The 15,146-nt window shown below is 39.6% G+C and overlaps 1 protein-coding gene across 2 annotated transcripts in view; it reads left to right on the top strand.

Moving 5' to 3' along the window:
- The window catches only part of foxo3b (forkhead box O3b), a 30,310-nt gene extending 22,568 nt beyond the window's left edge, over positions 1-7,742 (top strand). For both annotated transcript variants that reach the window (XM_084432584.1, XM_084432583.1), the window contains exons 3-4: positions 3,704-5,142; positions 5,375-7,742. In XM_084432584.1, coding sequence (XP_084288710.1) covers positions 3,704-5,128 — 1,425 coding nt within the window. In that variant the 3' untranslated portion in view covers positions 5,129-5,142; positions 5,375-7,742. The remainder of the gene's footprint in view (positions 1-3,703; positions 5,143-5,374) is intronic.
- The last annotated feature ends 7,404 nt before the right edge of the window (positions 7,743-15,146 follow it).

The raw sequence follows: 15,146 nt of genomic DNA, 5'->3' as shown, positions 1-15,146 counted from the left end.
ATTTATGTGTTTTGTACTTTTAGTGAGCAAAAGAAATTCTTATATGGTTGGCTGCGATGTATGGACCTCAGAAGTAGCATAAGAATAACAGAAGAAAGAGAACAGAAAACACAGAATGTACTTTGAGAGAGAACTGGATCCCCACTCCACATGCACACTCTCTCTCTCTCTCTCTCTCTCTCTCTCTCTCTCATACACACACACACACATCTGGTTTACTATCTTTGTGGGGACTCTCCATAGACGTAATGGTTTTTATACTGTACAAACTGTATATTCTATTCCCTTACACTACCCATCACAGAAAAGTTTCTGCATTTTTACTTTTTCAAAAAAACTCTGTATGATTTATAAGCGTGTTTCCTCATGGGGACCTCAATTTAGGTCCCCACGGTGACACGAGTCCCCATGGGTCAGACACACACACACACACACACACACACTTTGGAACAAGATGCACGCACACAAAAGGAGAGACGTCCTGTGCTGGCTGGAAAACGCACATTTTGGTTGGATGGAATGGAATGTTCTCTCTTTCTCTCCAGCAGTCAAGGCAGCTGGGAAAGGGATGAGGCGAGAGTGGGAGGGTGCGGGTCAGTGTACTTAGACCGTGTATGTTTGCATGCTTGCATTTGTGTATAAACTGCCTTTCTCGTCACCGTTGCTGTGTCAGCAGCAGTGTTAATCTAGCCAAGGAAATTACTAAAGAAAATGTTTGTTGATGAGGAGCTTTTTGGTATCATCAACAATAATGAAGATGAGATATATGTACAGAAAATGTATAGAAAATAAATGAATGGCTTTGTTCAGCAAGGATGCATTAAATTTGTGACAGTAAAGAATTGAATTTCAACAAAAAAGTACAAAATTTCAAATAAATGCTGTTCTATTCATCGAAGAATCCTAAAAAAAAAGTTTCTACAACATTAAGCAGCACAACTGTTTTCAACATTGACAATAATAAGAAATGTGTCGTGAGCATCAAATCAGCAAATTATTATCATTTTTTAAGTGTCATGTGACACATGTGCAAATCCAAACTTTTGAATGGTATTGTATATTTAAAAGGTAAACAATTATTATAAACAAGACAAAATATTGACTATTATACATGTTGGTCATGTTCTGAAAAGACTACGACTAAAACAAAAATGGTGTAAAAATTAACATTGGTCTCAATTTATTTCTAAACGTCTCAAGTGTAGTCTCCCTCCCTCTCAAACTCTTTTTAACTTGTTTTGTCTTTTTCTAACTCTCTTCTGGTCTGACCCTTCCTAAAAACATAAACACTAGACTTTGAATGTTTTCATTTCCTTTTGGACACAAACATCATAGCACATATGGACCAAATACTCAGAAGGCCAGTACTTGGGTTTGCTAAGAAACAATATTTCTGGAAATGCAACATTTATATGTGTACACAGACACACACACAACTGCCCTCCATACTCTGTATGTCATTGAAAATCAACCGCAGTGAAATGTTCGGCTGCCAAATGGCCAAACGGCTCTGCCTTGAGTTTACTGCAGTAAGTGTGCGCTCCTGCTGCTGAAATAATGTGTGTGTGTGTGTGTGTGACAGAGAAGAGGGAAGGACTTCATGGGTTGAATTAACACGTAAAGATCTTTCCATCCATCTTTATTCGTTTATTATAGCTACTGTCCAGACCTAGACTCAACTGCAACATTAGAACAAACCTACATTTAGATTGTCTCAATATTTAAAATCTACCTTTAATCAATATAATTTTGTCCTTTCTAACACTTTGGTAAGGGTTGGCACGTTTATTCCACTGTGGTTTTGGGTTTGGTTGATTTGTGGGCAAATGCCTGCTGGTTATAGGTCTGTGTAGTCACTGGCTTCCTGACATCACAAAAATGACCAGCCAGAGCGCAATAACATTCACAGAGAGCGCTGGATAACCAAAACACATCTCTCAGAAGAAGAATGTGAGTGAAGCCATAGTTGCGTGTGTGTGCATTGCGTGGCTGCTGACATTGATGGATTGTTACCACATGTTGCTGACGGACAAAAAGGTCTCTGTGTTCCAAAGGGTTTCAGTGTGCAGCTGGGCGCTCCGTTAACAGCCTCCCCTACACTCACATGTGTGCTGAGAGATAGTACACATCGTACTGACTAGACATTTAAACAAAATGGCTTCAATTTAAACACGACAGGTGAAAACGGATTTTGCTTTAGATTTTGTAATCTAGAAAAATAGTTCGTGTCCCATTAAAACAAAATGGCTTCAATTTAAACACGACAGGTGAAAACGGATTTTGCTTTAGATTTTGTAATCTAGAAAAATAGTTCGTGTCCCATTAGTTTCAGGCTGAAAGGATCAGCTTTGCAGATTAAGTGCGGGTGTGTGTTTTCTGACTGAGAGAGTATAAATATAGGGTTTACTGGGTGTGTGCTTTGCACTTCATCTCATAGTTTGTATGTGGGGCGTAGTGAGCATTTTATTGAGAGTGTAATGTGTATGGATACTGCTATGTTTCAGCCGGGGGCTTCCTCCACAAATAAAAAAAATAGTTGAAGGGCAGTGGAGCTGCTATGAGTCAAGCACAAAGACACTGATACTCTGACAATCATTGGCACTTAATAAGCACTTATTAAGAACCTCTCCTGAGGGCCTTACCTAGAGCAGGATAAGTGTACGCAAAAAGTTAAAATAAGCATGGTGTATGCTTGGAAAGACTGTACTGCATTTGGTGTAAATGGCACAAGTTTGTTTTTGGTTTCAGTGCCACAAGTTTGTTTAGAGCTGCCAAGAAAGTGGAGGAAGAAAATGAATTGGTTTAAATGACTTCATTCACAACATGCTGCTCCATTGAGGTTTTAGTCATACCCTTACGCCTCTTTTCCCTCACACACACACAAACATTATGTCATTAATCTCTAGAGGGACTTGGCACTGTAAACACCGGTATCCGTGGTATCGCTCATCATAGCTCAACACACGCACGCACGCACGCACGCATCTTGTGAGTCATAAGACGGGGTACTTCAGTTTAAAAATGTGACATCAACATGAACTAAGCTCTTTATCTGTGATAGTTATAAATAACAAGGTACACTGTGTATTAGAATGTATATAATAATGTACATTTTTTTACTTCTGTGTATCCCACTGCAGCCAACTGCATTATTGAGGGGAAAAAAGATAATGTTATAGAAATGTAACCTGTTTGTTCTTGCCAAGGTTACCGGCAGTGTAACCTCTTGAGATCACATTGTACTTGTAATACACAATGGCATCCATTTTCCACTGGTTTCCTATTCATTAGCACTGAAAAGTACCTGTTCATCAGTTGTCATTGGAGAACTATGTTGGTCTCTTGTACGTTAGATCAATTGTCTGTATGATCTGTATAGATCTTTACGTCTTTTCTCAACAAAGCTGACTTGTGACACCAGGAGTTCTCATTTAGCACAAAATAGTGTAAATATGTACTAGGGATGTCATAGTGAGGGAAATTTTCACACGGATATATAAACTTGCGACAACTCCTGTGTTACCAATAACACCGAGGGTGGTGGGGGGCTTTTGAATGCGCACTCGCTTTTTTTACTTTTGCTTTTAAATTCGCAATCACACATATTTTGTGTCTATAGGCCTATAATTTGCAGGCATCAGGAAGTGTGTGTGTGTTGGAATGATTTATAACCACCTGTTTTCTCTGTCTGCTCTCTTTCTAGAACTCCATCCGACATAACCTGTCCCTGCACAGCCGTTTCATCCGTGTACAGAACGAGGGAACTGGAAAGAGCTCGTGGTGGATGATCAATCCTGAAGGGGGGCGGGGAGGTAAAGCGCCAAGGCGACGTGCGGTCTCCATGGACAATGGTAACAAGTACACCAAGACTGCTCGTGGGCGTGCGGCCAAGAAAAAGGCAGCGCTGCAGGCTGCCCAGGAGGGTTCGCTGGAGAACGTATCTGCTGGTGGTCTGTCCAAGTGGCCAGGAAGTCCCACTTCCCGGAGCAGCGATGAACTAGAATCCTGTTGGACTGACTTCCGCTCGCGAACTAACTCCAATGCTAGCACCTTGAGTGGCCGCCTGTCACCTATTATGGCTAATCCAGAGCTTGATGATGTCCCAGATGGTCCACCCCTGTCCCCAATGCTCTACTCCAGCCCCAGCAGTCTCTCTCCTCCCTCATCATCTTCATCAAACTCCAAAACGTGCCCAGCAGAACTTCCAGGGCTAGCTGACCTGACTGGCACAATGAATCTCAATGAGGCTGACAACCTAATGGTCGATCTGTTGGACAACATCGCTACACAAGTGCAGGTTGCTCAAGGGTCTTCTAATTTCAGTTTTGGCTCCAAGAGCACTGCATCACCCCCAAGCTCCTCATCACCCCAAACTGTGAGCAACAACACCGGAGGATTCAGTAACCCTATTTTTGGGCCTCCGGCAGGAACCCTGCGTCAGACACCCATGCAGACCATCCAGGAAAACAAGCAAACATCATTTTCTAGTGTTCCTTGTTTTGGAAACTCACTTCAGGAGCTGCTGAATTCTGATTCACTGATCTCACACAGTCATAGTGACGTTATGATGACGCAGTCAGACCCACTTATTTCGCAGGCCAGCACTGCCGTCACCTCTCAGAACTCCCGTCTTCGCAATGGCCTCATGCTTCGTAATGATCCCATGATGTCATCATTCAGTTCTGTGCTCAATGGGCGAAGCGGCCACCTCCAGAACAAGCAACACCATCAGGGGTCCAAATCCCAGGGTGCTTTGCGTTCCCTCTCCAACAACAGGACGCAAAGTCTAGTTAACGATGCTAATAATTTAGTCTCCACAAAGCAGCACCTCCAGCCACAGCCCTCCATGTTGATGACCGAGACATCGCTTTACTCTGGCCTGAATGGAAGTAACGGGGTAGGGATCTGTCACCCCTCAGGACCAGATCGTTTTCCCTCAGACTTGGACTTGGACATGTTTAACGGCAGTCTGGATTGCGATGTGGATTCCATAATCCGCTCTGAACTAATGGACTCTGATGGACTGGATTTTAACTTTGATGCATTGGTGCAAAACGCTGTTAGTCTGAATCCTGTGGGAAACTTCACTGGGACAAAACAGTCCAATCAAAGTTGGGTTCCTGGCTGAAGGCAGTCGCTTAGGTGAGCCAAAATAAAGTTTATAAAGAAAGACCAACGTAAATAACAAAAGTGTTTCAATATAGTTGTACTGTTGGTGTTTTTTAGATCCATTATTACAGGAAATAAACATTTTGTAAGGGGCCATACACACAGCAGTGCAGTGAACGGCTCCTTATTAATGTTCAGGATGTGTTTTGCTGATCTTATTACATTTATTTAATACAGAGCAATACTTTTTTGTCTTTCTCTCTAGGTTCAGAACTGCAGAGAAAACAACAAATAATAGAATAACAACTACAAGAATCCTGCAAAAAAAAACGAGAAAAAAAAAAAACCATCCAAAAGACTTGAAGTCAATCTTTGCCAAGATTGCTGTCTGCGACAAGCACTGGATGATATGCCTGTTTACAGGTCCATCTGTAAAAGCAGACCCAGACTATTACAAAAGACTGCCCAGTGGAGAAACACAAACTAACAGTGAACTCACAGATCATTATGCAATGTTTGAAAATATCCCACTGTTGAGAGGTGAAGTAATCTAAAAATGAAATGTTTAAATAGGCCTGTTGTAGCTTTTCTGTCATGAATTTAGTTTTCTTGGCTGGGGTCTCGCTCTGTTTTCCATTACAATTTTTGTATAATGATTGGCTACTTCTGTTATCCTCTAAGCACTAACTGTATAGTCATGATCAATATAAGAGTACAACTAAGAGGTGAAGAGTTGACCTGAACATTTTCAGAGCACAGGTGGAGCAGCTTGACGGTGCACTTCATCAATTGTTTTGTTTTTAATTCACTGTTACCATACAGTAGTTAGTTCCCAATCTGAAATATAGTTGCCTCATAATAATACTTCATACATTTTTTTGTGATTGAATATAACCTTATAAAGGAGTCATTAATTTGTGTGTACTGTCTGTAACTGTACAAAAAAAAAAAAAATTGGTAAAATTGAAAGCTTAGCGGGTGGAGGCGTCTTCTTTAGCCAGCAAAGCTATGTTTGGACTTCTCGCATATAAATGTAGCCAAAAGTAATGAATAAATAAATATTACCTTGCATTGTGGACATTTCCATGCCATACCAGGTGCTAAATGATCAGTGTTGATCCCTGTCCTTTATTAATGCCATCTGTGTTTCCCTGGCCACAAGGACATAGCATAATTGATTAGGATTAGTGATTAGCATCATGGCAACATTCAATGGTGGATGGGCCTTTCCTCTGGAAGCAATCTTTACTGAGCAAAAACAATAAGCTATCTTTTGTACATTTGCCAAATTACTTGAAAATGTAGGAGATGCTGGCAGCCAAAATCACAAAAGACACAGTGACATTTGGGGACTTTTCTGTCTCTGTATGCAAAACGCATCACTATTGCTCAGGGGAGAGTGGGGTCTCCATTACAACATCAGGGCCTCATCTTGAATTAACTGCAACCTGGCTGTACACAATTTCAGAAATGTTTTATGAACATTTGTATATGAACAACAGTTTTCTGAAGTAAGGAGATGAAGCAACAGGAATCCATCCTGTGTTGATGTCAGTTTATTAATGTCTTTATTGTTCCATTGTGCTCAACTATTATCACAAATCATGTACAAATCCTAATGTTCTGTGTTTCTGTCCCCAGAGAGGGTTACCTTTCACTGCATACTTCCATGTATGCATGCATGTAAATGTACATATGCATCGTGTGCAATGCATATATATGTATACATCCTGCTATACTTATAAAATGTAGTGATAATACAAATATATCTTTCAAAGTTCCACGTGTTGAACAAAATAATGGAATTGTTACATGGGGAGTTGGACAGACATGGTCGCAGGGGTGTCAAACTAAACGTTACTGTATGCATTTAACTTTTTCAGAGTGCATGCACTTCACAAACGAACAAAGTCCAGAATTTAATCTGCTCGAATAACCAATAATGTGTTATAACAAAAGGAGAGCAGATGAAATGTAATCATTTCAATAAAATTCTTACAAATTTTCTAACAACATTGACATGAAAAGAGAAGTTTAGATGCAATAACATGCAACAGTGTAAATTAAAGCGTTTAGATGTCTTGCTGTAGCAAAAAATGTACAAAACAACGGATATAATATGAATGCTAATGGTTTAGCATAATTTTACTTGTGCGTTTGACACACCTGCTTTACACCATGATTCCACACCCTAAATCTTCTGCTTTCATCATATTTATTTTTCAGACTTACATTGTAACTGATGATATCCAGTATGCAATGAATTGGAAAATCACCCATATAAGACAGCTGAACATTGTAAATTATTTCAGAGACATTATTCTCAAAAACTGCCTTGCATGTATACTTGCACCTCTACATTTTTTTTCAGATGACCCATTCAGATCCTCAAACATTACAGGTTTAATTTACAATGCCCATCATGATAATCAGAAAATACCACTGTACCACATTTTACCACCCTGATCGTAGCCTTCCTCCCTTGCCTCTCTTTACCTTTGCTCTTTTACCTCTTATCTTATGGCTTCTCTACTAGATGTTTGTGAGTATTTTTCCTGTGTACTCCATTTTGAATTGTAATCTAGTTTGTATAAGAAATGGTGCGCATGTAAATAAAGCTTGGTTGAGCTATATGTCTCTGCTGTTCTTTTAAGTTATTTAAACTTTCAATAAGTCCCAACATGATGCAACAAAAAATTCCCGATACTAATTTGATGGTTTAAAAAACTTCCAGACTCATATAGGGTATTTTGTAGCTTTCATTGGAATTTTTTTTTTTTTTTTTAGTTACCTCTTTAAACAGTTGTCTCAAGGCTATATTCTTTGCAAATGAATACGTTTGTCAAATGTTACATTGAACCTTGGGATGTTCCCTATGGTGCAATGACAATATATAAAGCCTCATTTAAACCTGTTTAACTGGACTTTGGTACTTTGGTTGTTCAGTTTATTTTTAATAGCATATGTTCTCTATATATCAATAAAGGAGTTCACAAATGGCTTATATATACACAAGTCACATGTGACACGCTTTAACAGCCAATAGAGACTGTTGACTGTTCCCTCCCTGATAGAGCCATAAGAAATGTCTGGAATCTGTCCAACTGAAACACAGACACAATCACGGGCCATTACACCTAAAGGTCAAGGGTTGTTACATAACTTTAAGGGCAAATCTGTTTTGCCAATACTGTGGATCAGAGGTGTGTGTATTCAAGATGTGCTGTTTGCTGTGGGAACAGTATGCTGACTCAAATCTGACTTGGTCTTCTTCATCAAAATTCATAATTTAAAATAAATCTTGTTTTAAGACTATTACATTTTCTCCCCTGGTAATTGAAATAAAGCTGAAATAAAATATAAATATTAGATGAAACAGCATAAACAAAAATTAAGAAATAATAGGAAAAAAAAAAGAAAAGAAAAATAGTCTCTCTCACGTGCGAGTATATCAAAATATCGCTGATGACAGATAAGTAACAGTATGAGCAATTAGGTGTGTATGGCATTGTTTTATAATAGTGCATTTGTGTGTGTACACAACAAATAATGTGAGCTAAAAAGGGCCACTGGGCATTTACATTGTGAATCAAGTGCGTGCCATGAATGCCTAAACCTCTGACTCCTCAGGTGAGGCCAGACCTGTCAGTGCTGTGGTCTGACTGGTCAAACTGTGTGAGGAGAGATTGATGACAAGGGGATTCGAGAACTGGGATGTGGTGTGGTGATGTCATTGCTGAAGGGATAGTGTGACATGGTAAATGAGAGACAGAGAAACTAAAAGAGAGAGAGCCTGTGTGTGTGAGGGATCTCGGGTTCACTATCCATTAGGCAGTAGAATACAATCTGCCTCAAAGCAATGTGACGTACAGCATTCTGGGATCTGTGACTGAAAACGCCTTTAGGCTTTGTCACACACGTGCAGTACAGAAGCAGGACGTAGGCATGTAGGCACTCAGCATTTAGAGCTGGGATGGGACAGGATGATCAACTCACTCAACAGCTAATGAGCTAATTAGTGATTAGTGTAGATGACTTTCTTTTTCTTCTTTAGTGCTTCTACTTATTTTTTTTTAATCTCTCCTTAATTTCTCTAATTTATTTCCTCTAAAGTTAATATATTTTCCTGATTTAATTTCCATAATTACACTCACCTAAAGGATTATTAGGAACTTTCTCATTAATGCAATTATCTAATCAACCAATCACATGGCAGTTGCTTCAATGCATTTAGGGGTGTGGTCCTGGTCAAGACAATCTCCTGAACTCCAAACTGAATGTCAGAATGGGAAAGAAAAGTGATTTAAGCAATTTTGAGCGTGGCATGTTTGTTGGTGCCAGACGGGCCGGTCTGAGTATTTCACAATCTGCTCAGTTACTGGGATTTTCACGCACAACCATTTCTAGGGTTTACAAAGAATGGGGTGAAAAGGGAAAAACATCCAGTATGCGGCAGTCCTGTGGGCGAAAATGCCTTGTTGATGCTAGAGGTCAGAGGAGAATGGGCCGACTGATTCAAGCTGATAGAAGAGCAACTTTGACTGAAATAACCACTCGTTACAACCGAGGTATGCAGCAAAGCATTTGTGAAGCCAGAACACGCACAACCTTGAGGCGGATGGGCTACAACAGCAGAAGACCCCACCGGGTACCACTCATCTCCACTACAAATAGGAAAAAGAGGCTACAATTTGCACGAGCTCACCAAAACTGGACAGTTGAAGACTGGAAAAATGTTGCCTGGTCTGATGAGTCTGGATTTCTGTTGAGACATTCAGATGGTAGAGTCAGAATTTGGCGTAAACAGAATGAGAACATGGATCCACCATGCCTTGTTACCACTGTGCAGGCTGGTGGTGGTGGTGTAATGGTGTGGGGGATGTTTTCTTGGCACACTTTAGGCCCCTTAGTGCCAATTGGGCATCGTTTAAATGCCACGGCCTACCTGAGCATTGTTTCTGACCATGTCCATCCCTTTATGACCACCATGTACCCATCCTCTGATGGCTACTTCCAGCAGGATAATGCACCATGTCACAAAGCTCGAATCATTTCAAATTGGTTTTTTGAACATGACAATGAGTTCACTGTACTAAAATGGCCCCCACAGTCACCAGATCTCAACCCAATAGAGCATCTTTGGGATGTGGTGGAACGGGAGCTCTGGATGTGCATCCCACAAATCTCCATCAACTGCAAGATGCTATCCTATCAATATGGGCCAACATTTCAAAAGAATGCTTTCAGGACCTTGTTGAATCAATGCCACGTAGAATTAAGGCAGTTCTGAAGGTGAAAGGGGGTCAAACACAGTATTAGTATGGTGTTCCTAATAATCCTTTAGGTGAGTGTATATTAATAACATTAGTTTACTATACTTCATTGAGGATAAACTTTGTATATTTGTTGCATTTTAGTTCTGTTTTCTGTTTTTCTCTCCATAGTAAATTATTAAGAATGTAGAATCATATGTTGATAATCCTGGGCAACTTTTTAATATAAAGAGACATTTATAAATAAAGTGTGGGTTTCTCCCTAATTTCCTTGAAATTTAGAATTTTCTTTAATTTCCACAAAATCCTCAATTTAGAAGCATCCACAGTGTTCACTTTAGCAGTGTGCTCTGCACTCCACTCGTCTCTATGATGTGAAGACACAAGAAAAACTGTCCGAGATGCTGTCGTCCACACACACAGGCACATCAGGATTTCTCCAACACATGTTGGAGATGTAGAGCATCAGAAAGATAACAGTGTTCCCAGAAGAAGTATTTCAGAGTTTAAATACCTATATGTGTAGGCTAAATGAAAAGGAAAATGCAACTGTTTATGGGTCTGTACAAGACAGATAAAGCGAGAGGAGAACAAGGTGGAGGTGAAGGAGAGACACCCATTAAGCAGCATGATGAATGGACAGGGAAATGTGCAGTCCTGTGATCAGCGAGAACCTGAAATCAATGCAGACACAGAAATCCTTAAGTGAAGGACACATCAATCTACTCAATCAGCTGTGCATTAGCTCGCTCTTTTCAAACAACAGAGGCCTGATCTAATTGCACAGCACAAGATCCTGTGAATCTGTAGTCATTGCAGCCAGCTTCATTTAGTAACTGTGAGCTGTAAGCGTGAACCAGTCACAAAGACTTTAATCGCTGTTTAGTACGTCTCTTCTTTTATTGCCCTGTGCCGCATCTCAGAAAGAAGTAAATAACGTTTAATGTGGTTTAGTCTCAATTTAGTGCCTACATCATATTCATGTAGTCAACATGTGATTGATTTTCTGAATTATTTGGCGTAAAGGTGAAGACTGTATTATGCCCTATAAAGCCATATACAGTATACTGGTCCAGAATTGTGCCACAATGGAATTATTTAGATGTTTTTCCATGCATTTATACAAAGAACAGTGATCTGAGAAAATGCACCTGTCACAAGTGATTTTATTTGGCACATTTTGTGAGGATTTATGCACCAAGTTTTCGTTACAACATTGAGTTTGTTCAAGTTATATTTTAACGAGAATCAGAGTAGTTCTTACAAGTCGTTTTATATCATATATTTTGTTGAGGTTCCTAAATATTTACCATCCAAGTTGAAAAATTCTAGATCATCCATACATATATTAAAACATCTCTCTCAAACACACACACACACGCAAACTTGTGTGTATGTCAGGGAAGAGAGAAGGAAACAGCCAGCACTGGATATTGTTATAATGTCCAACAAAGATTCTCTACCATCTGATCCTATTCTCCTATTCCTTTCATCTCTCAGTGACCATTCTCTCTCTTGGACCATCCCTTTCTTTTATTACAACCTCTCTCTGTCACTGAGACAGAATAAATGAGTCCCTATGCTTTGTGAGACAATAGAGAGATAATCTACTGTACACAATCTGTGCCCTTGGTGATTTCTGACATGATTACAAAAGGAAAATAGGCCAAAGTCATGATTTATTAGCACCATCATGTGCATCTCTCACATAACATAAGACATATTCACCCTGACCCTTCTCACACAGACATACACACACCAACCATCCAACTGCACACTCATCTCTTTGTTTCCCAGGCCAGATGAGAGCCATAGATTCTATTCATTATAGAGCATACAGACCCACGGACATGAGCATGGGAATAAAATCACAGAGTAATGTACTGTAGATGGGGGGGTGGGGGGGTGAGAAAGAAGGATAGAGAGAGAAATAGATAGAGCACATTTATGACAGTCCTTAGGGAACCTTCTAATCAGCAGTGAAGGGGGAAATAGGGCTGTACCTACATAAATCTTTGGTCAGGGGAAAGGGGGAAGGCAAACAGTAGTGTATAGCATCCCACAAACACAATGAACAAAGACAAAGAGTCCCATTGTGTTCACATCCAATGAAATCCTCAAATAAACATAAAAAAATTATAACTAAAAGGGAAGTCCTGTACCATACTATCAGTGTTGGCTGACTACATGTACAGTACTTCATCCACATACTGTAAATGCGTGTCAGGTGACAGTACTACATCATATCACCTGCCATTATGACTGCCATAATTAAGCTCTAATGAGTGCTAGCTGTGCCAACATTCCATGACTGGAACATTCCATCCAATTATCTAACAGCAGTATAAGTGTGTGTTAGTCTGATTATACCTTTACATTATGTGCACATAGGTGTATAGCTGGGTTGATAAAAATGGACTTTTTTGGCTCAGGGTGTGACAATATTGTCCTGCACATCCTTAGAAGGGTGTCAGAGGTATGTTGCATTGACAAAAGTTTTTTTAAACCAAAAAAATTAATGGGCATTTGGGGTAAAAGATATTGGGGCAAAAATGACCCTGTATAAGTTGTTGGAGGTTTTTTTAACCCAAAAGTGCTGTTTTTCTAGCCTGGAAATCCAGACCTAAATCTAAAAGATTAATGGTCTGGCGTCTACTAATGAAAATCGGCCAGCTCGAGGGGCGGCACCAGGCATGCATTTGAAAATCTCGCTGCACGCAATTGGATAACACTACGACCAATCACAACAATAAACCCCATACGCATCATTTAGCTACCAGCGGAGCTAACCTTATTAGACATTCTCTGATTATACTCTTACTGTATCCGGTTGGCGAAACAGCAAAAACGTCCTTCTTGCAAAGGAAGTCTTCTGTTCCTGTTTTAGATAAAAAGCCAAGTCTAACTCGTTCATTGTAGCGGCCAAAGCCGTTTCAAACAACTGGTATTCATCCATAGCCATCTTGCAATGTTTACCAATGACTTCGACGTCACAGCGCTGTCATCATCTGTTTAGCTCGCCTCTGGCCCGCCTATATCAGATAACCCGATTTGATTGGTGCAGCTCAGATCGAGGGGCATATTTAATGAGCATCATTATTCGACACCAGAGTAACTCGCTGAGCAAATTCAGCTTGTGCTCTCGCGAGAACTCTGGATTACCAGGGTACTGTTTTTCCTGAAAATCAGCACAATTGTAAATGTGATACTTATACGATTCTGAAATTAATATGAAGTGACTTACATTTTAGACACAATAGACAATATTGTCTGTTTTTGGTCTGCTTTGCAACAAAAATATTTCCAAAAAAAGATACATCACTGCTGTATCCTTATCAACTCTGAGCAATACACACAGGTGTTACAATACTGAAAGATCAGTTGAGTAAATGATTCAATGACACATTCATAAAAGCAGTCACTTGCGTTGGTCTTGAATGAATAAGCCGTTTTGAACAAATCGGTTGAATGGCTCAATGACTCACTCATTAATACAGTGACTTACCGCCACCTACAGGCAGTTTTAGTTTCATATTCAAACAAATTATGTATTTTTTCCCCACATCATTTAACTTTCCTATCTTATCATATCTAATCCCTAAATATGCAACTGAAATCACAGTTCAAATGCATTCATGACGGCTATGTGCAGCAGTGTAAAAACATCTAAATGCAGATTCTGTGCCAACTCTGCAGTGCAAAGATGGATTTTGTTGATACTGATTTCATTTGATTGGTAATAGCCCTATAGTATCTTATTATTGTAACTGAATTTAACAAAAAAAAATTAATAAGGTTAGAAAAATAAGGTTAGAAAAATGCCCTTATAGAGGTAAAAAAAAACCACACACTTGGAAATCAGTTTAAGAGTAAATATCAAAAAAGTTCATTTCTGTCACTGCTGTCATCACTACATTCAATCTCAAATTCCATCCCATCACCCTTCACCTACCTTAGCTTAGCGTGCTCTGCATTGTATCTTGTGCAACCGGAACTGGATTCATTGCTATAGTTGTTTGAAATGTATAGCACCCCACTCAGAGCTCACAGAACAAAGTGAGAGAGTGTGTGGCTGACTTTTCTGGACAGCAGACGAGTCAATCAGCAGTCTGTCGTCACTGCGTCCTAATCAAAGCCACTCTGTTAGAAAAGAAAATGGCAATGTCAGATGCTTGTTCTCACAATTTTTTCTCTCAGCAAATTAAAATGTTAGATGGAAAGCACAACAATTGTTTCTAAACACAATACAGAACTCGCCTATATTTATGTGAATGTTAATTCCAAAATACTACAGAGGTTTATACATAAAAATATTATGTATTATATATATATATATATATATATACACACAAGATCTGTTCCACCATTGGTCAGAGCACTGCCCACAAGGTTATGGCTCCAACAGCAATGTAATTTTTACCCTGACAATCTATCCTGGCCTAGTGTACATGCTTGAAGATGTGTTTTTATTTATGCTGAGCGGACTAAAACTTGTCTGGTACGACACACAGGTATTTTTATTTGTGTCAAGCGAGGTAGAACAAGTGATTGAGTATGTGTTGGGAAGAGACAATGACAGCAATGTATTCTGGGATTTGGTTACTTGTACCATTGAGGCATGACAATCTGAACAGACCCCAGCTTAGTCAGTGACATTTCCAGCCACGTTTGTTCCTCTATCCTACTTTCACGGATCAAACACAGATAAATATGCTAAGCAGCATTTTGATCTATAACAGCCAGACAGGCCTAAAAGTGACAGAC

This window comes from Rutilus rutilus (genome assembly GCF_951802725.1).
Source record: "Rutilus rutilus genome assembly, chromosome: 15".
NCBI lineage: Eukaryota > Metazoa > Chordata > Actinopteri > Cypriniformes > Leuciscidae > Rutilus > Rutilus rutilus.
This window is presented reverse-complemented; position numbering and strand designations above follow the sequence as displayed.